Below are 23,933 nucleotides of genomic sequence, written 5' to 3'. Positions count from 1 at the left end.
TGTGGAACATGTCTCCTCACTCCGCCTTTCACACATGCAGAGTATTGCAAGATCGTATGTGGCTAAACAGTATCCAGGGTTAGAGAAAGGACTGAAAAAATCCCAAGTGTCTAATAAGGACTATAACCCTCATACTTCAGCGCATAAACCAGCCTCACCCTAATGGCGTTTAGGGAGACATTTTTCCTGTGGGCAAATTGTTTCATAGCTCCCTTATACAGTTTCCTTCAAAGCCTCTTGTGTGGGCCACTATTAGAGAAGATACCAGACTAGGTGGCCCACTGGTCTGATCCAGTCTAGCATTTGTGTGTTCCTATGTTGTGTGTCTAGTCTGGTATAATGTGGCCTCCATGGCATTTTTAGGCATCTGCTCCTTATCTCCCATAGCAGAGACATGGTCTCTCGTGCCACCCATACAATCAGCTGTCCCGGGAGTGGTCCATGCTGAGGCCAGACTGTCTGATTGGCCATGGTGCAGTGGGAGGACGAGACCCTCCGGGACTTAGTGCACAGAGAAGGGAAATAGCTTCTCTGGTACAAGCAGGGGGTAGTCTCATTGGGTTGGGGTGCAGAGGACTGGGGAGGAGTGCCCAGGGCTCAGAAGAAAGGAAAGGGGCATCTGGAGCTGCTCCCTGGTGCCAGCATGGGGTACTCTCACCAGCCTTGCCCCTCCAGAGTGCATAGCATGGAAATGTCTCTGTGGGAGCAGCAGGGGTCACTGCTCTCCAGTTGGTCTCAGTGCAGAGGTGTCAGGGTCAGATTGTTCGGCATCAGCCCCGTAACCTGTGCAGAACAGTGAGGCACTGGGACCCTATCTTTCTGCCAGACTTTTATCTCCAAAGTTGAAGGTTTTACCAGTGCCAGGTGCTTAGTTCCCACACTGTTGGGAGAACGACGCCTGACCAAGAAACCACTGACGTGTCACCTTTCCAGGCAGAGTCCAAAGCAGAGCCCATGGCAAGGAGAGGAGACATCAGGATAATGGCGACCTCTGCCTTGTGGTGTCTCTTTTTTTCCCTCCTCACCTGGGGCTGCCCATCAGGATGTGCTGAGGAGAGCCCTGCGCCCCATGGTAAGAAAGTGACCCTGTGGTCAGGCCAGAAAACGAATGGGGTGGGTGAGAGAGCCACTGGGGTCAGCGTGTACAGTGGATGAAGGGATGTGAGATGTAAGTCCCCTCACAGAGGTTTGTCAGTATCCAGAGGGGGGAGAGATCTGCCGAGATCAGCATGCACAAAGTGCGCGCGTGTATGGTAGTGGGGTGTGTGTGTGTGTGTGTGGGTGGGTGGGTTCTTAGCTCTGGGCTGCTCTCCATGCCTGATATGATTCTGACATTTCGTCCTCGTGCTCCCTCCAGACGTCACTGGAGACACAAAGAAACCTGTGCTTTTGAGAGATATTGCAACCACAACAGTCTTCATCAGTGCTGCTGAGGTGGCCGTCATTGGATTCTTCCAGGTCTGTTTAGATAATCTCTCAGTTCCCTGGTTACATTACTATTGATTACTTGTATTCCACCGGGGTTGGAGCCCCTTGGGCTGGGTGCTGTACAAACACAGAGTAAAGACAGTCCCCAACTCAAACTGCTTACAATCTAAATAGAAAAGACAGATGTGGGCAGAAGGGGAGGGGATAATAACAAACAAGCAGAGTGATCAGGGCGAAGGGGTAAACATTCTGTGAACTCCATAGTTGGGGATGGGGTAATGGGGGGGCATAGAGGGGTGAGTTAAGGAGCACAGGAATAGGAAATGGAAGAAGGGAAATATTGAGGTGGAATGGAGGGAAGGATGCAGGGGAGCATAGGTCACAGAATTTAAGGCCAGAAAGGACCTTAATGGAGAATGGAAGGCAGGGGGATCAAGACTGCAGTGGAGGGACCCTCTGCAGGACCCTCACTGCACTGATGAAATTCAATAAAGACAAGTGAAATGTACTTCACTTAAGAAGAAAAAGTCAAATGCATGACTACAAAATGGGGACTAACTGTCTAGGCAGTAGTACCACTGAGAAGAAGCTGGGGGTTATAGTGGACCACAAAGTGAATATGAGTCATCAATGTGATGCAGCTGCAAAAAAGGCTAATATGATTCTGGGATGTATTAACAGGAGTGTTGTATGTAAGACACAGGAGGTAATTGTCCCGCTGTACTTTCCACTGGTGAGGTCCCAGCTGGAGTTCTGTGTCCAGTACTGGGCACCACAATTTCGGAAGGATGTGGAAAAATAGGAAAGAGTCCCGAGGAGAGCAACAAAAATTATCAAAGGTTTAGAAAACCTGACCTATGAGGAAAGGGTGAAAAAACTGGGCTCGTATAGTTTTGAGAAAAGAAGACTGAGTGGCAACCTGATAACAGCCTTCAAATGTTAAGAGCTGTTATAAAGAGGATGGTGATCAATTGTTCTCCATGCCCACAGGCGGTAGGAGAAGAAGTAATGGGCTTAATCTGCAGCAAGGGAGATTTAGGTTAGATATTAGGAAAAACTTTCTAACTATAAGGGTAGTTAAGCTCTGAAATAGGCTTCCAAGGCAGGTCATGGAGTCCCCATCACTGGAGTGTTTAAAAACAAGTTTGACAAACACCTGTCAGGGATGGTCTAGGTTTACTTGGTCCTGTCACAGTGCAGGGGGCTGGACTTGATGACTTCTCGAGGTCCCCTGCAGCCCTACATATCTACGATTCTGTGACAGTGAGGGAGGAGACTTATGCAGGCACCCAATCAGCAGGAAGGATAACAAAACTCCCAGAGTAAGAACAGAAGGAAGTAGCGCCCAAAGGACATCACTGGTGTCTAAGGTTCCAAAGGTGCCTCCTGCCAGCCCCACTGATTTGCTGTTGCTTCCTTGGCTCATGGCTTTTGTCAGGAAGGGAAACTTTGTACTCTCCAAACAGGCTGCTTCCCAGGAGCTTCTACGCCCTTAGCCCACATGTCTACCACACAAGCGCTACCTTCTCAGATTATAGTGTCACAGAATTTTCTCTGGGTCTTCTCTTTCGGCACGCCTAGTACAAGGGGGGCACACAGGGTGAAAGTGATTCCTGTGCAGAGGGCCAGGTGGAGGCCTGATCATCACTTATGTCCTGGCTCAGCTCTCAGACTCGTTCTTAAGTGGGGCCTAGGCCTTGCGTTGACCATCTGCACAGAGGTTAATTTCACCCTGCATGAGGCTGGGCTTCACTGCACACAGTAAGGCATATTTCTTCTCTACAAACCTTCCGTCTGGTTTTGAGCATGCAGCTGAACTAGTGTAACACAGACGCAGCACACACCCTGCCTTGGCTCAGAACATTATGCTGTCCTGGGGAAAAGAGTACTATCACTGCACATGCCCTGGAAGTGTGAGAAATGCGATGGCCACAGGCCCAAATCAAACCCAATTTTTCACTGGAAGCCTCCCAAACTCACTCTCAGGGAGGATTGTTCCATGCCTTGTTTCAGCTAGCCATTTCGATATTATATCCAGGGCCATCCCTAGAGCGGTGCGGGGCCCAGGACAAATCGGCCTCCCCTCTAGTCTCCTCGCTATCCACCTGCCACGTGCAGCCACCGCTCTCCTCTCCATCCGCCCGCCTGCTGCCCACTGCTCGCCTCCCCTCTAGTCTCCTCGCTATCCACCTGCCACGTGCAGCCACCGCTCTCCTCTCCATCCGCCCGCCTGCTGCCCACTGCTCGCCTCCCCTCTAGTCTCCTCGCTATCCACCTGGCACGTGCAGCCACCGCTCTCCTCTCCATCCGCCCGCCTGCTGCCCACTGCTCGCCTCCCCACTAGTCTCCTCGCTATCCACATGCAGCCACCGCTCTCCTCTCCATCCACCCGCCTGCTGCCCACTGCTCGCCTCCCCACTAGTCTCCTCGCTGTCCGTCCAGCGTCCTCCTGTTCACCTAACTGCCGCTCTCCTCCTCACCGTGCGTCTGCCTGCCGCTCGCCTCCCCGTTCGCTTCCTCACCCCTCTTGCCCACCCATCTCCCGCCTGCCTCCTCACTTGAATATCGGGACAAATGGTGTCCCGATCGTACATCTTTTGAGTTGTTGCCCGGGAAGCTTGAGGTAGGGAAAGAGGGAGACTTTCCCTTCAATGTCCTGGAAACAAGGGAAGGAAGAAGCTGATGAGGAGGAAGAGTATGGGGTAAAAGAGATTAGCTTGCAGGACCTGTTTTTACACTCATACACACACAGTCACATTGCTGTGCAGGGGATGGTGTGTGTATGGGGGGGTGAACAAAGAATAAACATGAAGGACAATGATTATGCTAGGTTTCAGAGTAGCAGCCGTGTTAGTCTGTATTCGCAAAAAGAAAAGGAGGACTTGTGGCACCTTAGAGACTAACCAATTTATTAGAGCATAAGCTTTCGTGAGCTACAGCTCACTTCCTCAGATGCATATCGTGGAAACTGCAGCAGGCTTTATATATACACAGAGAATATGAAACAATACCTATTCCCACCCCACTGTCCTGCTGGTAATAGCTTATCTAAAGTGATTTCCAGCACAAATCCAGGTTTTCTCACCCTCCACCCCCCCACACAAATTCACTCTCCTGCTGGTGATAGCCCATCCAAAATGATTATGCTGATTGCTAAGGAGGAGGAAATGGATGACGCTAAAGGAACCAGCCCCTCAACTTTCTTCCAGTACCCACTCCTCAGACAGTCAGATTTTAGATTCAGATACAACACATGTTAAGCCCTCCGCAGTCCTTTCACCTCCTTCTGATACCCAATAGTCTCCATGACCCCCACTTCCCTCTCCCTGAACCCCATCAGCTCACCTGCCCCTACCTGACCTTCAGTACAGGTTCCCTGACTCCTCCCCAATTCCCTGCTGCTGACACTCAGTCCCTTCTTAACCCCCAAGCTTTCGCCCTCCCCACAATGATGTGCACACAACTAGAAATAAGCAGGCAGGATGTGAGTGGGGTGTGGGGAGGTGGATTGGGAACACATGTTCTGGTGGGGAGACTTGAGCTGTGCTTGGAAACGAAGCCCCTCTTCTCCTGAGACTTGGAGGGTAGAGTGGCAGAGTGCTTACACCCGCTCTAGTCTGAGCGGCCACAAGATGTCACCGTTAGTCCCTGCAAATCTCAGCTGCTGCCAAAGCAACTGTCTGGCCAATGTCAAGAGGGAGAAGAAAACATGGGTGAGTAACTTCAGCTGGTTCTAATATTATTTTCTCTTTCTTTACCTCTCCTTCCCCCTCCTTCTTTTTCTCTTTCTCTCTCCTTTTACTATGCCCTTTCTCTCTCTTCTTGTCCATCTCTCCTTCCCTCCATGTCTCCATCTTCCTTCTCCTTTTTACTCTCTTTCCCACTCCTTCAGGAATTAGAGAGGCCAGAAGTTTCGAACTTCCACACTGTTGTAGGAAAAATCCAGGAGGTGCCGTTTGGACTCAGCACCAACCCCGAGGTCCTGTCTCATTATAACATCACGAGCAATACCATCTCCATCTTTCGCATGGTATGTCTGCCTCATGCCTCTGCCCCGTCTGCCCACGTTGCTCGGGGCACTGAAAACCGTTCTGTAATGGTGAGATACAGAACTGTTTCCCCTTCACCGCTGCCTGGGTATCAGAGAACATGTTCAGGGTGATATGGATGAAGGTTTCTGCTAGCATGGAGAAGGCCAGACCAAAGGAGGAAGGATGGGGGCTTCTGGAGAACAATTCACTTTTGCATTTTGAGTAGGATCCTAACTGTTCAAGGGGTGAATTAAAACAGCGGTGGAAAAACTTTCAAAAGTGATTGGGTAGTGTTGAGCCACTTTAGTTCGGGAACAGTTTGACTGTAGACACAGCCGGGAGATTTGGGTTTGAATCCCAGCTCCTTCCCTAACTCACTGTGTGGTACTGGGCAAATCACACATCTCTGTGCTGCTGTTTCCCGAGCTATAAAGTGGAGATAATAAGAGTTATCTAGCTACCTACCTCACAATGGAGTGTGTTTACACTTGACTATTTCCCACCATTACTAATTCATTGGAGGTAGCAATAGCAGGAGATCCAGTAAGGATATGGCACCAGCATTTTTACTATTGTATTGTCTAGCCCTGGTCGGAACAAATGTAGTTGATGACATGGTAGTAAAAATGCAACAGTGGCAGCCACTGGTGCCTTCTGTTCCCTACAGCTTCAGCTGTTTCTTCCATTGGTGGAGCTCCACTGGGGTTAGCAGTGGTGGAAAAAATTAGGAGAAAAGGCTAGTGGAGACAAGGCCAGGGATGCTGTGATGATAAATTAGTGAATGTTTGTACAGTGTTTTGAAAGTATAAGTTTATTAGTGTTGTGCCTAGATGTTGCCTGGGTATCCTATAAATATCTAAGATGGATAGTGTTATTGTATAAACACTGTTCATGTTCACTAGTAAAGAATGTCCTGATCTGAGGCATCTTTAGAAAGGCCCTGATTCTGGGGTTCCCTGCTGCCCCTGTACACCAGCTCTGCCAGTGTATAGGGCCCTCAGGGCTGGCAGATTTTCTCACTCAGAAATGCCTGTGGCATATGGGAGTTCCCTGTGGTGCCCATCCCCTTGAAGTCCCTGATGTAGGGGCATGACAGCAAAGTGGCTGGGGGAAAGAGCAAGGCATATTTGGGACAGGCAGGAGAGTGGCCAGAGTACGGTTTGCTCTGGCTGTTCTGGGCTGCTTTAATGGCCCATAGAGGGCTCTTTCAGAAGAACATAAATTAGAGATGCCCCAGGGACTATTCCTGTCCCCAGCTGGCCTCAGGTGCAAAGATGGTGTAAGCCACCTTTGTCTTTTCTGCCTGCTCTAATCACTTCCTGAGCTGAGCTCAGGCGCTTTATGGATAGTCTAGTTCATCCGATGAAGTGAGCTGTAGCTCACGAAAGCTCATGCTCAAATAAATTGGTTAGTCTCTAAGGTGCCACAAGTACTCCTTTTCTTTTTGCTAGTTCATATAATGTAGCTAGATCTCTCCCCCTTCTGTGTAAAAGAGAATGAGTGAATATCACATGAGATCTAGTAGTTGACACCGGATTTACTGTCAGCAGGTGCTACAAACTGCAAAAACACTTATCTCTACGATGGGCTCTTAGTCATAATCATTTTCTTCCAAGGACATTTAAGGATCTTTTGTTTTTGCAATGTGGGAGAGATTAAGGATAATTAAGGCGGGAGGATAGAGGAAACTGATAGAGGCAATTGCATGACATTTGAAACAATTCACATTAAATACAATCTTCCCAATGCATGCTTCTTCCACTTTTGCAACTGAAACATCATTTAATGGAAAAAAACAACAGATCGAATCCCCAAGCCAGAATAAATTTTGACTGGCAATTTGTTTGTAAAATTTCCACTGACAAAAGTTAGTTTATATTAGATATTTTTTTTTCTGAATAAGTGTGTAGGAGTAGGATCAGATCTTTTTGAAAAAAGAAATTGGAACAGGAACTTGGAATAAAATATTCATCAGAGGAAGCACTGGGAAGACAGGCAGACAAATCAAAAGGACAGCAATTAATCAAAGACATAAAACAATGTTCCTTTATTTTTGCATAGCATGGAAACACCATAAAGGGTACCAAACTTAAACCACAATGATTATACTCCTGGGCCAGATCCTCAGCTGATATAAATTGGTGTTGCTTTGTTGAAGTCAGTAGAGGTATGCTGATCTTTGCCAGCTGAGGATCTGGCTTGATCAACGGAAAAAGGACATAATTAATTGAGGTAATTATATGTTATGAGGGTAGGGTGTGACAGAGCCATTTGGATCTGAGCTAAACTGTTAAATGCAACACTTTTTTTTAGAGATGCATCCTTTGCATAATCCAAGAGTATATCTGAATATAATTTCTCAGGAATGGGAATCAATAGGTTGCAGTCCAAAGCCCACTGAAGTAAATGGGAGCCTTTGCCTTTGGTGTTGATAGACTTTGGATCAGCCCCAAGGGCCTGTTTGATTTTACTTGTGCTGGTTTTGGATTGCACTAGTGGGACTCCACTGATTTCAGTGGCATTACCCCTGATTTACATCAGTGTAAGTGAGAGAAGAATCATCCCCTGTGATTTCAGGAGCAACTAGTTCAGTGGCTTAAAGGAGCATAGGAACATATTGGATCAAAGACACAGTGACAGTGACCATGGGATGGAAAAAAGGGTTGCATGCCTGCACACCTCTGGCACAGCTAACGTACATGTAGAGGGTGAGCAGACATAGCGAATAAAATATGGGACATCTATGTGGACACAAGTTCCATGAGCCTAGCACAGCATGTTTGGAAAAGGCAATTAAATTCCAAAGGGCTCAGCTGTACTCTACTGTTCTGTAGCTCCACAGCCCAATCCCTTGATTTAGCCGTCTCCTGAAATGTAACTGCATGTGTAGCTGTTATACTTCGGGGGTTAGCTGTTGTTTGATGTTTTCCCTTTCTCCCTGTTTATGGGGAAGAGAGCGGAAGAGACTTTCAATAAAACAGCCTCCAGATAGTGATGAAGGGTTGGAGGGGGGAGATGGGATGGGATTGTTCCCTAAAGATGATCTTTGCGAGGCCTGATTTTCTCTTGGCTGTACTGGAAAAATTCCTCTCTTTATTGGAGAGATTTCCTGCTTGCACAATGTTTCCAGGAAATCCACACAGGCCTGTGCCAATGTTTATTACTTTTAGAAAGAATGAAATAAGCAGAACTTTTTTAAAGGAGAGGGCGAGAGCGATGGAGGGAGTTGGGTTTGTTTAATGCTGTCTCCCCAGAAGGCCCAGGAGAGATTGTCAGCTAATCCCCCCTGGCTCCAGTGGAGTTTGAGTTGACGATACAGGGATGTCTGGCACCCTTAGTGTTTCCTCCTATTCCATGAGTTTGTCCTGTCATGGGAAGCTTGAGGAAGAGACTGGGCAAAAGAGCAAGATGGCAGATTTATAGGCCCAGTGGTCCCCAAGAGAGTTTCCAGTGGTGAAAGGTGTGTGTATGAAGGCATCCACAGGTGTCTATGTGCACAGGAGCATTTGTGTATGTCTGCCCGTGCCACTGGACAGAGGGCAGGGAAGGGGTACTGAATGGAGAACAGCAGTGATTTAAGGTTTCCTTGCATTGTTGTAGGTGGACGACAAACGTCAAGATTTGGAACTCACCGATGGCAAAAAAATGGATGCCACCAAGATGAGCCGTTTCATTCGGATCAATGAGCTGCGACTGGTGACAGAGTACAACCCTGTGGTAACTAAGGATCCCCAAAACCCCCTCCCACACACCCACCTTCTCTTAAGCTCTGTCTAGTTGGCTGGTTTTTCATTCTGGGGGGATGATAGGATCCTGACTTGCAGCGACTGTTGGTGGGCAAAGAGCACAGTGCAGGAGCCATGCAGGTGTCTGTGCAGACACCTCTACCACTGCCTCTCTTTCCTGATGGGCAATGCCCCCTTGTATTCACAGGAGCAAAGGGATCACCATATTGAATCAGACCTGTGGTCCATCTAAACCAGTATGCTGTTTCCAAAAGTGGACAGTAGCAGCTGCTTCAGAGAAGGCTCAGGAAATTCTGCAGAGGATTTCCCACAGGGGAAATTTCTTCCTAACTCTGATCTATTAGTGGTTGGCTTAAGCCCCTGAAGCATGAAGACTTCTATCCCTCGTCAAACATCCACATACAGTCTAATGTAGCTGTGGATAGTCTCATTATCCATATAAATGTCGAGCCCCTTTTTGAATCCTACTAAACTCTTGGCCTCAAAGGTATCCTGTGGTGGTGAGTTCTACCAGCTAATTATCTATTATTCGAGTCCTGCCCTTCATCTCACAGCTCTGCAAAAGCCTTTCAGTCCTGACCTGCAGCATTATTCCTTCAATTCAATCCCCAGCCCCTCTTCCTGCCTCCCCCCTCTCAAACTACTTAGCCCACCCATCTCAAGTCTGACTTGGAGCGCCCATGTTGTTTCATTCGTTAGGCCACAGCACAGCTCTACAGTTCTTACCTGGCGGGCCTCCTGCTGGTCCAGTCCCGGAGCACAACCTGCTCTGCTAATATACCTGCCTTTCTTTAGTTTAATATTTATTCTAGGCTCACAAATGTATAAATAAACTAGTTTCTTTTAAGTATATTATAGGCCCCAAACAATATAAGGCCACATGGGTCAAAGCAAGTCCTGCAGAACTCCCTACCTTCCATTCTTTGGGCCCTCACAGCTTCCCCCGGACCCGTGAACCCTGGCTTGCTGCAACACCTCCTGCTTTCCCAGGCCTGTGCCCTCTCAAGCAGCACTTCCAATACACCTCAATCCTGACTCAACTCACCTCACCGCCTGCTTCTCCAGGCCTGTCCATTCCCACAGGGTCTTCCAGCTCTCCTCACGCTTGACTTGCAGCCCCCTGCTATTCCAGTCCTGACCTCTCCCACCCTCAGGCAACATTATGCAGAGGTGTTATGGGGGTGGATGAAAGTCCACTAGCAATTAGGCTAAGGTGAAACTCTGGTACTTAGGCCCTCCCACACTACCTGAGACCTGGTGCTCCCTGATGGAAGGCTGTTACAGAAATGCACTCCCTGACCCCATCCCTATTAGTCGGCTCACTCTTTCCTCTCCTTCATAGAAATGCTGGCAGGCATTTACACAGGCTGCCTCTGTGGTCTGGACTGGCACATGGAGAGGCACAGGGTCAGAGGCAGCCTGGCCAGACTTCTGTTTGGTTTGAGGGAGCGGCTGCGGCACTTCAGGAAGTGGGTGGGGGGAAAAGTCAGATGACAATTTGCCCACCAACTGGAGACTGTGCAAAAAACACCATTGGCGGTACCAACCCAGAGTGTCTTCACAGAGGGCCAGTGTGTGCTGCCTGCTTTCCCCCTTCCCTGGGGGGTGGGGGGTGTCCAACCCATTTCTTCCTGAAGAGCTGCAGATGGAGACTTAACCCTCTGTGCTCCCACCTACCCAGCTCACACGTTGCTTAGTCAACAGTTTCTATTTTAAGACGCATCCCCACCACTCACAGCTAATGTTAAAGAAAGAAAACAAGGTGCTGGAGAAGCTTCCTGGTTAACTCCATGAACTCCCCAAGTTGCTTACTCCCATCCCCTCCAGATCCCAGTCCCGAGTCCCTTGCAACCCCTAGTTCCCTGTGGTCCCTGTTATCCAGGCACCTCAAGAGCTCCCAATTCCAGATTCTTGCCCCTCTGGGCTTCAGCTTGCTGTCCCCAGACTCTGTCTTCCTGCCCTCTCCCTGAACAGTCTGTCTTTCCTCCAAGCCTTAGCCCCAGGGCCTCCAGACCCTTGGCTCAGGTGTCCCCCAAACCATGACTTTAGGAGCCTTCAGGGACACAACTTCAGTTCCTCCAGAGTTTGGCTTCAATCTGAGAACATGGCCTGGGCTGTGATTCGTAGAGAGCGAATTCATCTGTGCCATTGGGATTTAGGACTCCAATAATGCAGCAGATTTACTATTCCTAATCGCTGTGTCTGTCTGTTGGTGTCACGTTTGTCTTTGGCAGACGGCAATAGGTTTGTTCAACAGTACAGTCCAGACCCACCTCCTCCTCTTCACAGACAAAACCTCCCAGGACCATACGGAGCGAGTGCGCAGGTACCGGGAGGCAGCGGAACTCTTCCGAGGAAAGGTGAGGCCAAAAGGAGGGGAGGAGAGGCCATAAGAGAGGATTATTTGAGAGGGAAGAAGAGTGACTTCCCCCAGGGGGAGGGAGGAAGTCATCCCACATGCCCAGGGAGAACAGAGGCCAGGTGAGTGGGGAAGAGGAGAAGCAAGTGGAGATAGGTGATAGTCCAAGACAAAAGGAGCCAATCTGCTCAACCCTCTTTGGTTCATGATCTAACAGGGAAGGTGCCCAATACACGCTGCATCTCTAAAATCTGCCCTGTGGTTTCAGCTGGATATTGTGCTCTTCTTTGCTTCTTGTCCTAAATAGCTGATGTATTTTGTTGTGAGATGACAAACAGCTGCTGCCTTTCACCCCAGCAATGGTTACATTCCACTGGTGTGCCAAGTGATCTCTGGCTATACAGCTGGAGCTCCCTTTTGGATACTGAAAAGTGCTATTGAAATGGCCAGATAGCATGAATGCCACAACGATTTTTTAGCTCTCATTAGTTCCCAGGAAAAAAGACCTGTGAATTTGCTGTTTGAAGGGATTTGCAGGTGGGTCCCCTGGGCATGTGAACAGATTTCCCACAGTGGGGATTCCACAGACAGATTTCCCCTGCCTCCCCGCTGCCACCTGCTCTCCCTGACTACAAACAAGCACTCCCCAAACAGCCCACCTTCCCAGGCTTGGTTCTCAGCTTGCAGTTGGGCTGGACAGGAGCGCATGGGGATGGAACTAGTTAGGAGGCAGACCTGGCAGCAATAGGAAGTCCTGGGCATGGCAGACAAGTTGGGGGAAGAAACCAACAGTGGGGCAGGGGGTTGAGCTGAAGCCCTTTTGGAAGGGGTTTTTGTGGGAGGGAATGGAAGCTGGAAAGAATTGGGGCTGTTGCGTTAGAGCCCAGGGATGGGTCAGCTGCTGGCAGAGGGCTGAAGCACCTATTAGTGGGCGAGAGAGTGGATTGAAGAGCAAATATACTAATCCTCAGTGTTTTATGGTTTCAGAGTAAGAGCCGTGTTAGTCTGTATTCGCAAAAAGAAAAGGAGTACTTGTGGCACCTTAGAGACTAACCAATTTCATAGAATCAATCATAGAATCATAGAATCTCAGGGTTGGAAGGGACCTCAGGAGGTCATCTAGTCCAACCCCCTGCTCATGGCAGGACCAATCCCCAATTAAATCATCCCAGCCAGGGCTTTGTCAAGCCTGACCTTAAAAACTTCTAAGGAAGGAGATTCTACCACCTCCCTAGGTAACGCATTCCAGTGTTTCACCACCCTCCTAGTGAAAAAGTTTTTCCTAATATCCAACCTAAACCTCTCCTACTGCAACTTGAGACCATTACTCCTTGTCCTGTCCTCTTCTACCACTGAGAATAGTCTAGAACCATCCTCTCTGGAACCACCTCTCAGGTAGTTGAAAGCAGCTATCATATCCCCCCTCATTCTTCTCTTCTGCAGACTAAACAATCCCAGTTCCCTCAGCCTCTCCTCATAAGTCATGTGTTCCAGACCCCTAATCATTTTTGTTGCCCATCGCTGGACTCTCTCCAATTTATCCACATCCTTCTTGTAGTGTGGGGCCCAAAACTGGACACAGTACTCCAGATGAGGCCTCACCAATGTCGAATAGAGGGGGACGATCACGTCCCTCGATCTGCTAGCTATGCCCCTACTTATACATCCCAAAATGCCATTGGTCTTCTTGGCAACAAGGGCACACTGTTGACTCATATCCAGCTTCTCATCCACTGTCACCCCTAGGTCCTTTTCCGCAGAACTGCTGCCTAGCCATTCGGTCCCTAGTCTGTAGCGGTGCATTGGGTTCTTCCGTCCTAAGTGCAGGACCCTGCACTTATCCTTATTGAACCTCATCAGATTTCTTTTGGCCCAATCCTCCAATTTGTCTAGGTCCCTCTGTATCCTATCCCTGCCCTCCAGTGTATCTACCACTCCTCCTAGTTTAGTATCATCTGTAAATTTGCTGAGAGTGCAATCCACACCATCCTCCAGATCTTTTATGAAGATATTGAACAAAACCGGCCCCAGGACCGACCTCGGGGGCACTCCACTTGACACCGACTGCCAACTAGACATGGAGCCATTGATCACTACCCGTTGAGCCCGACAATCTAGCCAACTTTCTACCCACCTTGTAGTGCATTCATCCAGCCCATACTTCTTTAACTTGCTGACAAGAATACTGTGGGAGACCGTGTCAAAAGCTTTGCTAAAGTCAAGAAACAATACATCCACTGTTTCCCTTCATCCACAGAACCAGTAATCTCATCATAGAAGGCGATTAGATTAGTCAGGCATGACCTTCCCTTGGTGAATCCATGCTGGCTGTTCCTGATCACTTTCCTCTCATGCAAGTGCTTCAGGATTGATTCTTTGAGGACCTGCTCCATGATTTTTCCAGGGACTGAGGTGAGGCTGACTGGCCTGTAGTTCCCAGGATCCTCCTTCTTCCCTTTTTTAAAGATTGGCACTACATTAGCCTTTTTCCAGTCATCTGGGACATGGGGTGCATCCGATGAAGTGAGCTGTAGTTCACGAAAGCTTATGCTCAAATAAATCAGTTAGTCTCTAAGGTGCCACAAGTACTCCTTTTCTTAGTGTTTTAAGGGTTAAGCTCCAGTCATAAAGGCATCCCTTGCAGTTACTTTACATAGATCTCAAACAACCTCCTGCCCCCCACTCGTTTTCCATTGAATCCCCTCTTGTATGTCTACATTTGTTTAGCAGTGAGACACTCACTGAATGCTACTGTGCAGTAGGTGTGGTCTCACCAGTGTCCTGTAACGAGAGACTGTTCCCTCTTTCCTCAATTATATGATGTCTCTTTATACGCAGCTCCAAACTGCATGGCCCTAACACTGATCCCTGCTACACACCCCTAGACATCTCGTCTAATTCAGTGCACTGCTCTTTACCATCATACGCCTTTGAATAGGGTTCCACAGCCAGTTTTCCATTCCTGTGACATGTCCAGCTCCAAGCTAATATGAATTCACTTTCCAAGCAAGACTTCACAAGGCACTTTTCCAAATGGTGTTCTGAGATCCAGATAGTTTATAAATTATTAGCCAGCCAAGTCCTGACTCCTCACTCAGTTTTTAGTTAGTTTTGACTCAGGCAGAACTCAATGGGAGTTTACCTGAGTGAAAAGAGAGGGAAGATTTCAGGAGCTGACCCATTATTTATTGTTGTTATTGTTATTTTATTTTATGTATGTAGCGCCAGAGATGTACATAATTCTGCATAACACTAGGACTGTACCAGACCAATACCAAGTTCCCTGCCCCATAGGGCTAGATGGTGACTTGGCTGACACGCCCACACAAAGGCCTGAGAGGGAGTAAGAACCACTGCTTACATCCCTACGGGGGCTACCTGGGCTTTAGGTCTGGGCACAAAGGAGTAAGCAGGGCTACTTGCCTGCCTACTCTCTTCCCAGAGCAGATGAACAAGGAGTGGTGGTGGACTGGATGGGAGCATGAGTGGAGCCTTGGTTCCACCCCTTACCTGTTTGCCCGAGAAGCTGAGCCAGCATGGGGGTGGGGGCGGGTAAGTTATTTACTATTGCTACAGGCCAGCAGTAAATTACAAGCCCTGAATAGCAAGCAGGGAGTAGGGAAGGAACTGTGACTTGGAAGGGTATCTGAACTCACAATGGACCCCTAAGAACACAATCTGGAACAAAGCAAAATAAATAGAACAATCCAAGAAAAACAAAACAGACCTCAGCAGAACACAGACCAACCCAATTTAAGCAGAGCAGTGACTGGCTGTTCTAGCTGAAAGCCTCAAGAGTGCGGGAGCTTTGGATATGTTAGCTGGGAAGCTGTTCCAGACGTATGGGGTAGGACAAAAAATGGCAGAAAATGGGAATGAGCAAAGAATTAAAGTGATTTTAAATGAAGCTCAGGAGGAAGAGAGGGAGGAAGAAGGGGTGGTGGTAATGGTATAGGCAGGGGCTGAAGGAGAAGAGGAAAAGCATAACTTTGATGTGGAAGTAAACATAAACCCAAGAAAGGGTATCAAGAAGGTGGAGAGATTTGATAAAAATGGCTGAAAAACCTTGTTCTGCTGGCAGCATTTTGAATGGATTAAAGCAGGAAGAAATGGGAAGTCAGACAGAAGGAGGTTGCGGTAATCCATGAGTGCACTAACTAGGGCACAGGTGATTGTCTTATCAGTTTGGGAAAGAGGAAGGGAGGAATTTTACCTGGGTGTACAAGAAGTCATGGCAGGTTTTGATGAGAGCCTAGCTCTGAGGAGAGTCCAGTCTATCTGATCTCATTTATCTACCACTTTCTAGCATGTCCCATCACCATGATAGCTGGACTGCTGATGGGAAATAAAGATAACTCCAAGGCTGTGAGCCTTGATAATGGGAAGGCTGCTGCTGATGTCAATGGTATTAAAGAAGAGAGATGAAAGAGAAAGCTTGGGAGGCAGGACAGATGATCTCCGTTACCTTGCACCTCGTGTAGCCATTTATGCCTGTGCAATGTCAGAGTATGATAGATAAGGAGTAGCCAATGTGGCTTCATAAAGGACTGCTCGAAAGCCTGGGGTTAGATTAGTTTGGCTGGAAATGGAAAAAGAGGGAGCAAATAAAAAAGGAATACACAGTCATGTAAGGGTACTGGGGGGAAAAGGGCAGCAAAAAATCAAAAGGAGTTAATACTAGTCAGAAGGGTTAAGAGCAAGAAGGAGGGGCTTCTACAAATGTATTAGGGAAAAGTACTAGGGAGAAAGTAGGCCCATTAGGCCCTAATTCAACCAAGCATCCCTATTCAGCAAAGCACTTAAGCACATGTTTACCTTTAATCACCTGCTTAAATTCTATTGACTTTGGTGTGACTTAAATACATGCTTAAAGTTCAGCCTGCATTTAAGAGCTTTACTGAATTGAGCAAACTTCCTGAAGAGAGGGATGAAGTTAATCATGACTCAGAAATTGCTGAGATACAGCACTTTCTTTTGAAAATCTGTCTTAAATGAAAATCATATAGCAAGAAGTTTGAACAATGAATATGGAAAGAAGACCCAGTAAAAATAACTTTTGATAGAGAACAGGTAATGGAATATTTGGAAGTGTGAAGATATACAACTCCTCTGGTGGGAGTGGAGATTTCTAGTGTACTGTGTTAACTCTGGCCAGATTAGCATCTTCATTCATGATCAAAAAGCAGAAATAAACAGTATATAATGAGGTTCCTGAAGGATACTAAATTGGAAGAAGTTGCAAACACTAGTCAGGACAGATGGGCAGGAAACATGGGCAGAAAATAATAAAGGATTTGATCGTAGCACATCTGGAGAAAAGGAATCCATAGCATTTGTGGACAATGGGAGGGAGAATTCTGGAAAGCAATAACGATGAAGGAGAAGTAGAGGTGCTAGCTGACAGCAAATTGGACATGATTTTCCAAAATGGACAGTAGAAACCTTGGCTGCACATTCAAAGACATCATATAATGAAGCAGAGAAGCCATAGTCTCTCTGCCAATTGAAGCCAATGGGACTCTTTGTGGAGTAAGGTTCTTCTGACTGCAAGGGTGGCAGAACTGGGCCTTATATGACTGGTGCCACTACACTTGGAATTTGATGTTTATTTCTGGGCACCACATTACCAGAAGGAGAGAGACACTGAAGGGAATTCAGAGACAACTAACAAAAATTAGGGATCCAGAGGAAATTATCATTGAGGAAAGATTAAAAGGGCTAACTATGTGTAAGTCAGCTCAGAGACAACAAAAGCGGAGGGAGGAATACACATTCATGATGACAGCATACAAATGTTTGTAATGTACAAACATGAGATCACGTGAGGTACAACAGTGCTGTTATCCCCATTTTACAGATGGGGAGATGAGGCACAAAAAGGCTAAAGCCCAGATTCTCAAAAGTCCTGTGTGTGTGAGCGCGCGCACACAGATCTTAAACCCTGCGCACATGGCGAAACACTGCACGCACTCCGGCTTCGGCGACGGCTTTTTTTTTTTTTTTGCTTTGGCGGTGGCACAGAAGAAATTTTTTGCGCACACAGCCTGTTAAAAATTAGAGGGAACATTGATGATCAGTGAATAAATCTTGTTCTGTGATTGGTGGCAAAGGATTTGTTGTAAATATTCATACTTTGCACTGTGGTGGTTAGTCACATTAGTAATTCAGTCAGAGAACCATCGCTGTAAAAGGTATCAGATTTCAGTCCCCTATAGCACTGCATCAACACCTGTTGTCATCCACCACTGCCGACTGAGCCTGCCAGCTAAGGAAGAAATGAGAGCCTGCATTCCATTGCTGATGCCCAGACAGTCCAGGAAGAAGATCCTGCCAACAACCAGAATGACTGGAGAAGGAAGAGAAGACGACCCTGGTGCTGACTGGACCTACCAGAGGCTGAAGAGGACACCACTGACTGGAAGAGAAGAAGTCACTCAGCCATCACTGCCAGTGTGTGAGAAACATTCCTGTCATCTCCAATGTGAGGTCCTTTCTTCAACTGAGAGGAAATTCAAGCCTCAGCTGGGGAACCCATTTGGGGGGGTTGGCTGGGATCCCACAGTGGAGAGGGCCTGAAGTGCCCCACACCCAATGGAGACAGTCTGAGTCCGTACCTTGAATTGCTTTAGGCGGATACATGATGCAGCTGCTGGGCTATTGTTCCAATACATATTTCTTTTTGCTTTAGAGTGGAACCTGAAGATTGTAAAATGCTAGAAGAGGAAGCCAGATGTTCAACCAGTGATAAGTCACTAGAGAAAAGAGAGGAGGTGTGTTACTTATCCACAAACCCGGAAAAGCACTTTTGAATGGTGACAGAAAGCAGACAGGGATCGAAACATACCTTCTGTATGAGCTTTGATGATCATTAGGTGTCAACCCCATGTCAATTCGGAGAAGCACTGCCAAAATGCCAAGCGGGTGACAGTGTCAGATTTTTCATCACTTGAAGTGAACATAAATGTCTTGGAGGCACAATGGTTTTGTTTCCATGTTAGGTGAATACAATGTGCCATTTACTGCTGGAGAACGACTGGTGAAGTTCATAAAGAAATACTGCATGGATGCAGATGTTCTCAAGAAGATGACACATGGAGCAACAAAAGATATCCCCACTGCAAGGGATAAGCTTGGAGTTTGGTACCAAAATGATGTGGTGGCTGTTGGTCACAATGTCTCTTTTGGTGTGTGCGTGGATCGGAATACAGACCTGGGACATGAGACCCTGCTGGTTATCCTTGTGGGATTCTTGTATGAAAACAAAGGCTGCAATGTCCTTTAATTTCTAGACATGGTACACTGTACATCAGGAACATGAACTGGCACATCTGACTATCTAATGGGAACACTTCAGAAGTTTAGCATGCCCATCTACAACCCTTTTATTTTTCTCATCAGACTCTATGGCTCTATGACTAGGAAACACAACTCTGTGTTATTCATGGCTAAAAGAAGCAAATCAAAAAATTGTAAATACAGGCTGCAGATACCTCACTTGGCAGATAGCTGCAGCTAAGCTTTTTCACTGTTTGTTGAAGAGCTGATGGCTGATTTTGGTCTTGTCATTTTGCTCCAAATTACCAGAGCCAACACAAGCTGAAAGAATTTGCCCTCTTTGCCAATGAAATCCCACTCATAATCATAAAACATGTTCCCATCAGGGAGCTGAAATTCCACAAAGTAATCAGTCACACACTGCATAAGAGGTCTGCCCTCTTTTCCTATTTTCTTTCCTTAGAGAAAAGACCAGAAAAAGTGGAGCTGATTTCTATCCTTACAGGACTATATCCAACTAATCTTCATCTTCCTCAACTATACACTGGATCCACTTCTGCATTTAATACCAGACCTCCAAGTATAGATACCCAACCCAGCTGGTGACACTGCATGGGGATATCCAGAGACTGCTTCAGCAGTATGCTGGAAAACTGAAACATGCTGCTACTCGACAGCATAATGCTCTATAGGAGAATGATCTTTCAGTTTTGGATGACCCTAACAACATATTTTCCCAGCCGTGATATCAAAGTTGGACATCATGTGAAGAAGCACTTGAAAGAGAGTGAGGAGATGGATTTTTTTGGACACAGACTGATGTTTTAAATGGCTGCCTTGTGCAGATGCTGAAGAATTTTTTTCCCTGAGGATCACTTGTTGAAAAATGCAAGGGCAGTTTCAGATCTAGGGGCCTTGGTACCAGATTTGGTTTGATGCCCAGGTGTTTGTAATTTCTGAAAATACTGTGACCAATTATTGGATGATTTAACAGCATATCAGTTTGAGGTTATTGACAAATTCACTGGACCAGTGAGTGGACCACATTCCTGTATGTCAAAATACTGGAGGGAATTGCTGAAGTAGCTATGTGCATCTGAAAGACTGCCTCATTTCAGAAGACATCTCATTATTTTACTTTGCCTCCTCCATTCAAATGTTGACCCTGAAAGCGGTTTCACTATGGTTAGAATAGTGAAAACTCAGCTTTGCCAGTCCACGAAGATAGAGGTGTTAGGAGTTAAGTGTAAAAGACAAGTTCTTTCCGTGCAATATAAGTTGGTCTCATTTGAACACATATTTCTGTAGTTATTGCACAAGAGGATGACAGTTGTCAACTTTCATGCAGTAAATAAGCACTCCAACTTTCACAATAAACCAAAAATCAAGCTAATCCCATTTAAAAACAAGGCCAAAACAAGCCAATCCCTAAGAGCCCCAACACTCTATGTGACTAGATCTCCCTGGCGTGCAGTCTGGGACTGTGGTGGGCCCGCTGTGCACCCCTGACTCTCTCCTCCCTTTGCCCCTGCTTGCCGGGAGCTGATCAAAAAAAAAGAAGCAACAAGCTACAAGCCAAAAACTAGCCAACAAGCAACTCGCAAGCCAATTAAGCCAAAAAGAAGCCCAATTTCTGCATTATTTTTGTGGGTTTGGCATGTCTGGTGTGTGGAAACACATTGTACGCAATTGCAAAACTACTTCCTTTGATTCACACAGTGACAAAACAATCTTTAAAACACATTTTATGATGATAATAATAATAATAATTAATAATAAATACGATGTGTCACCTATGCTGCAGCACTCAACAAAACTCAGCCATTACATATTTTGGCCATTTAAATAGTGATGGCTTGTGTCACACCTCGGCAGGTTTGAAGGTTGAGAGGTATTCAGGGAATGGAAGCATAACAATACATGAGTTATATACTCAAAAAGAAAAGGAGGCCTTGTGGCACCTTAGAGACTAACCAATTTATTTGAGCATAAGCTTTCATGAGCTACAGCTCACTTCATCAGATGAAAGCTTATGCTCAAATAAATTGTTTAGTCGCTAAGGTGCCACAAGTCCTCCTTTTCTTTTTGCAGATACAGACTAACACGGCTGCTACTCTGAAACCTGGAGTTATATACTGTAACTAACAGCAGAGCATTAATTTTGAGTTTTATAATTGACTATACAGCTGGTATAAACTGGTATTGATTTAAATGGAGCTGTGTTAATTTATACCAGCTGAGGGTTTGGCCCACAATTTGAAATTAGCTTTTGAGTGACGATTTGAGCTAAAAACGCACTTTTCAAGAGCAGCCGGGCTAGGAAAGCTTGAATGCTCAAACATTTGTAGAAAACAAACATGAAAACACCAAGGACAAAGAGGGTTTATTACATGCATCATAACGGACATTGCGAAGGGTCTAGGTGCTGTAAATCTGGTGTAGAGAACAGACTGTATGCTACCTCCGCGTTTGTCTTGAAGTTGTAGTGCTGCTATCAGTCGGCTTCATGCAGGGCTGGATAAAGAGGCAAGATAGTTGTTGTTTCTGTGGCAACTGGAGGAAAAGCTGCATTCTCTGAGACACAGGCAGGGTTGTAGTAGCACTCTCAAGCCCCGCAGGGGCAGGAGTGTGGCTGTAGAGGTCTAGTATCTACAGTTAATTACAATGGTACCCTACTAAATCTTTGTGTGATCATGTGTGTCTGCTGTCCCTCAGGGTCTCTAGTTTGCTCTCTCTCCAATGCAGATTCTTTTCATCCTGGTGGACAGCAAGGTGAAGGGCAATGAACGTGTGATATCATTCTTCAACTTGAAGAAGTCCCAGCTGCCAGCTCTGGCTATATTCCACATGCCAGATGAGGAGCAGGATGTGCTGCCCCTGGGTGAGGTCACAGTGGAGCGTGTGCAGGACTTCTGCAATGGCTTCTTAGAGAGAAAGCAAAGGGTGAGTGTACAGTATGTGGGAGAGCATTGCTGCTCACACGCTTCTGAGCAGGATGCTCTTAGCTCTCTGCAACCTCGCCTGTGTCATTTCTTCCACCACGCTTGGGCATCAGATCTCAGCGATAGTACAGCTGACTGGGTTTGGAGAGCCTCTGTCTGCCCCAACTTTTACTTTTTAGCGTAGAGCAATAAGGTGTCATATTCCTTGACTTCAGGACTGGTGTGAGAGTCTCATTTAAGGAAGCCATTTCCCTTCCTGAGAGCAGTGCCTGGGGAGATGAAGAGTAGGGCTGCATCAGGATGCAGGGATTAGGAGCAGGGTTGAATGTGTTTGGACCCTGAATATAGCTATAATGGGGGTCAGGGAGACAGAACGTGGCTTTAGAATGAAAATTCACCAAGAACCTTTCAGATCAAAGGACTCAAAGTTGGGCCAAATCTACCTGAGATTAATCACCACCCATTTGCAGAGGGAGGGGAAACTTAACCTCCATTTTCATTCAGTGCTGAGCTTCTATTGCTTTTATAATGGCTTAGCTTGCTGTACTAAGAGCCCTTGTGTGCCAGAGGTCCCATGGCCTGTGCTGCCCCATGAAAGTAACTCAGGGGCTACTGAAATGGAATGGGGAAATTAGGCAACATAGGCTGTTGAAGCAGGAATTTAAATATTTTTCCCCCTTAATCTCTGTGTGGAAAACCATGATGGTATCAACCCAGCTTTCCTGCCCCTACTGTATTTTAGAAAGAAGATCCCAGCCCAGAGGAGAAGACAGAGCTCTGACTCCCATCTCAATCACTAGATAAAAGACTGTGGCTCTGCCCAGTGCCACCTGCACTCAGTATAAGAAGAGTTCACTGTGCCCAACATCTCTGGAGACCCTGAGACAATAGGAATATGAGGCCAAGTCAACTGTGATCAACCCTTCTCCATTCCATATACATATATGCTCTTTCTCCTCTCTAGGTATCTCTCTCTCCTTCTCAATTGCCAATTCCACCCTCGCTCATCTTAATGCTCCAGGAACCATGGCACTGTACTGCATTGGTCCTTCTGGGTTCCCACTGCCTCTTGCCATATATGAGAGCAAGAGGCAATATGATGAAACTGCCGTGTCAAAAACACGCCTTGCAGAAAGTTTATGCAGAGATTGGCAGCTCTGTTTCCCTGATAACTCTGTCTCTGCCCCCTTAATACATGGTTCTCTCCCCCTCATCTGGCACTGGTACCATGTTGGGGTTCCCTTACACATCTCTCTGGGTCTAGAAGCTGATTTGTCGCCTGAGGTTACATGACCTATAGCATTACATTTTACTAAATAAAGCAGAAAGTGAATTCTCTGAATTTGTGTGATTTTTTTTTAATTTAAGTAATAAGCCTAAATATCTCTAAAAGAGCAGGTTCAAGTCTCTCTTTTGGCTGAATTTAAATAACCTTGCTGTATCTAACTAGTCAGATTATTCAGTAAATAATGTTCCTCAACTTATATTCGGAGTGCCCTATGTTTGACTTAGATATTTCTGTTTTACAGTTAGACTGAGGGCTTCTATGTGGAGGTCTAGGGCTGGAATTGCACTTGGTACTACAGGGGTGGGATTGACGTACGTTGGCACAGCTGCCAGGGAGTGCAGAATTGGAAAAGCAAGAAGTGCTGCTAGTTTGGATTAAGGTACAAAGGCAGAACTGTGTGGGAACCAAAGACTATAATGGAATGATGTGTTGCCAGGTGGTGGGTTTCTGAGGAATGGAATAGTAAGAAGTGCTGTGGATCAGGTATACAACTAGTTTGAAATTTCTGAATGAAACTTCTTATCACTGGGAAATGTTGAATCATCAAAACCTAAACTTTTTCTGGGCAAGGGTCAGCTTTAACTAAATTTTTTACTTGAAAAAATGTTGGGGAAAAAGTTTCAAAATTGGCAAAATGTTTTCTTTTGACAATTTTTTAAATGAAAAGTTTTGTTTCGCTGGTTTGAAATGACTTTTGGTTTTGAAATTTAAACTGATTATAGTAAAATAAAAAAAAATTAAAATGGTCTAAATTGAGATGAACCCTTTTTAAACTTCATCCTAGTTTGGGAAAGAAGATTGTTTTGATATCCCAAATATTTCCAAGGGATGGAAAATCATTTCCTTCCTACCTCTAGTCAGGAC

General features: G+C 46.3%; 1 protein-coding gene across 2 annotated transcripts; it reads left to right on the top strand.

Annotated features, from left to right (window-relative positions):
* The first annotated feature begins 71 nt into the window (after positions 1-71).
* Positions 72-23,079, top strand: ERP27 (endoplasmic reticulum protein 27). Of its 2 annotated transcripts, XM_084616787.1 has the most exons (7): positions 72-1,072; positions 1,358-1,458; positions 5,321-5,458; positions 9,060-9,176; positions 11,440-11,565; positions 21,585-21,782; positions 22,524-23,079. In XM_084616787.1, the coding sequence occupies exons 1-7, from the start codon at positions 955-957 to the stop codon at positions 22,560-22,562; spliced, it is 837 nt and encodes a 278-aa protein (XP_084472913.1). In that variant the 5' UTR covers positions 72-954; the 3' UTR covers positions 22,563-23,079. The 2 variants fall into 2 exon arrangements, with proteins under 2 accessions (XP_084472913.1, XP_084472912.1); XM_084616786.1 differs by lacking the exon at positions 22,524-23,079 and having other exon boundaries at positions 21,585-22,011.
* Positions 23,080-23,933: the final 854 nt, after the last annotated feature.

Source organism: Lepidochelys olivacea (genome assembly GCF_965140295.1).
Source record: "Lepidochelys olivacea isolate rLepOli2 genome assembly, chromosome: 1".
Taxonomy (NCBI): Eukaryota; Metazoa; Chordata; order Testudines; family Cheloniidae; genus Lepidochelys; species Lepidochelys olivacea.
The sequence above is the reverse complement of the archived record's forward strand: the minus strand, read 5'-3'. Positions and strand labels throughout refer to the sequence as shown.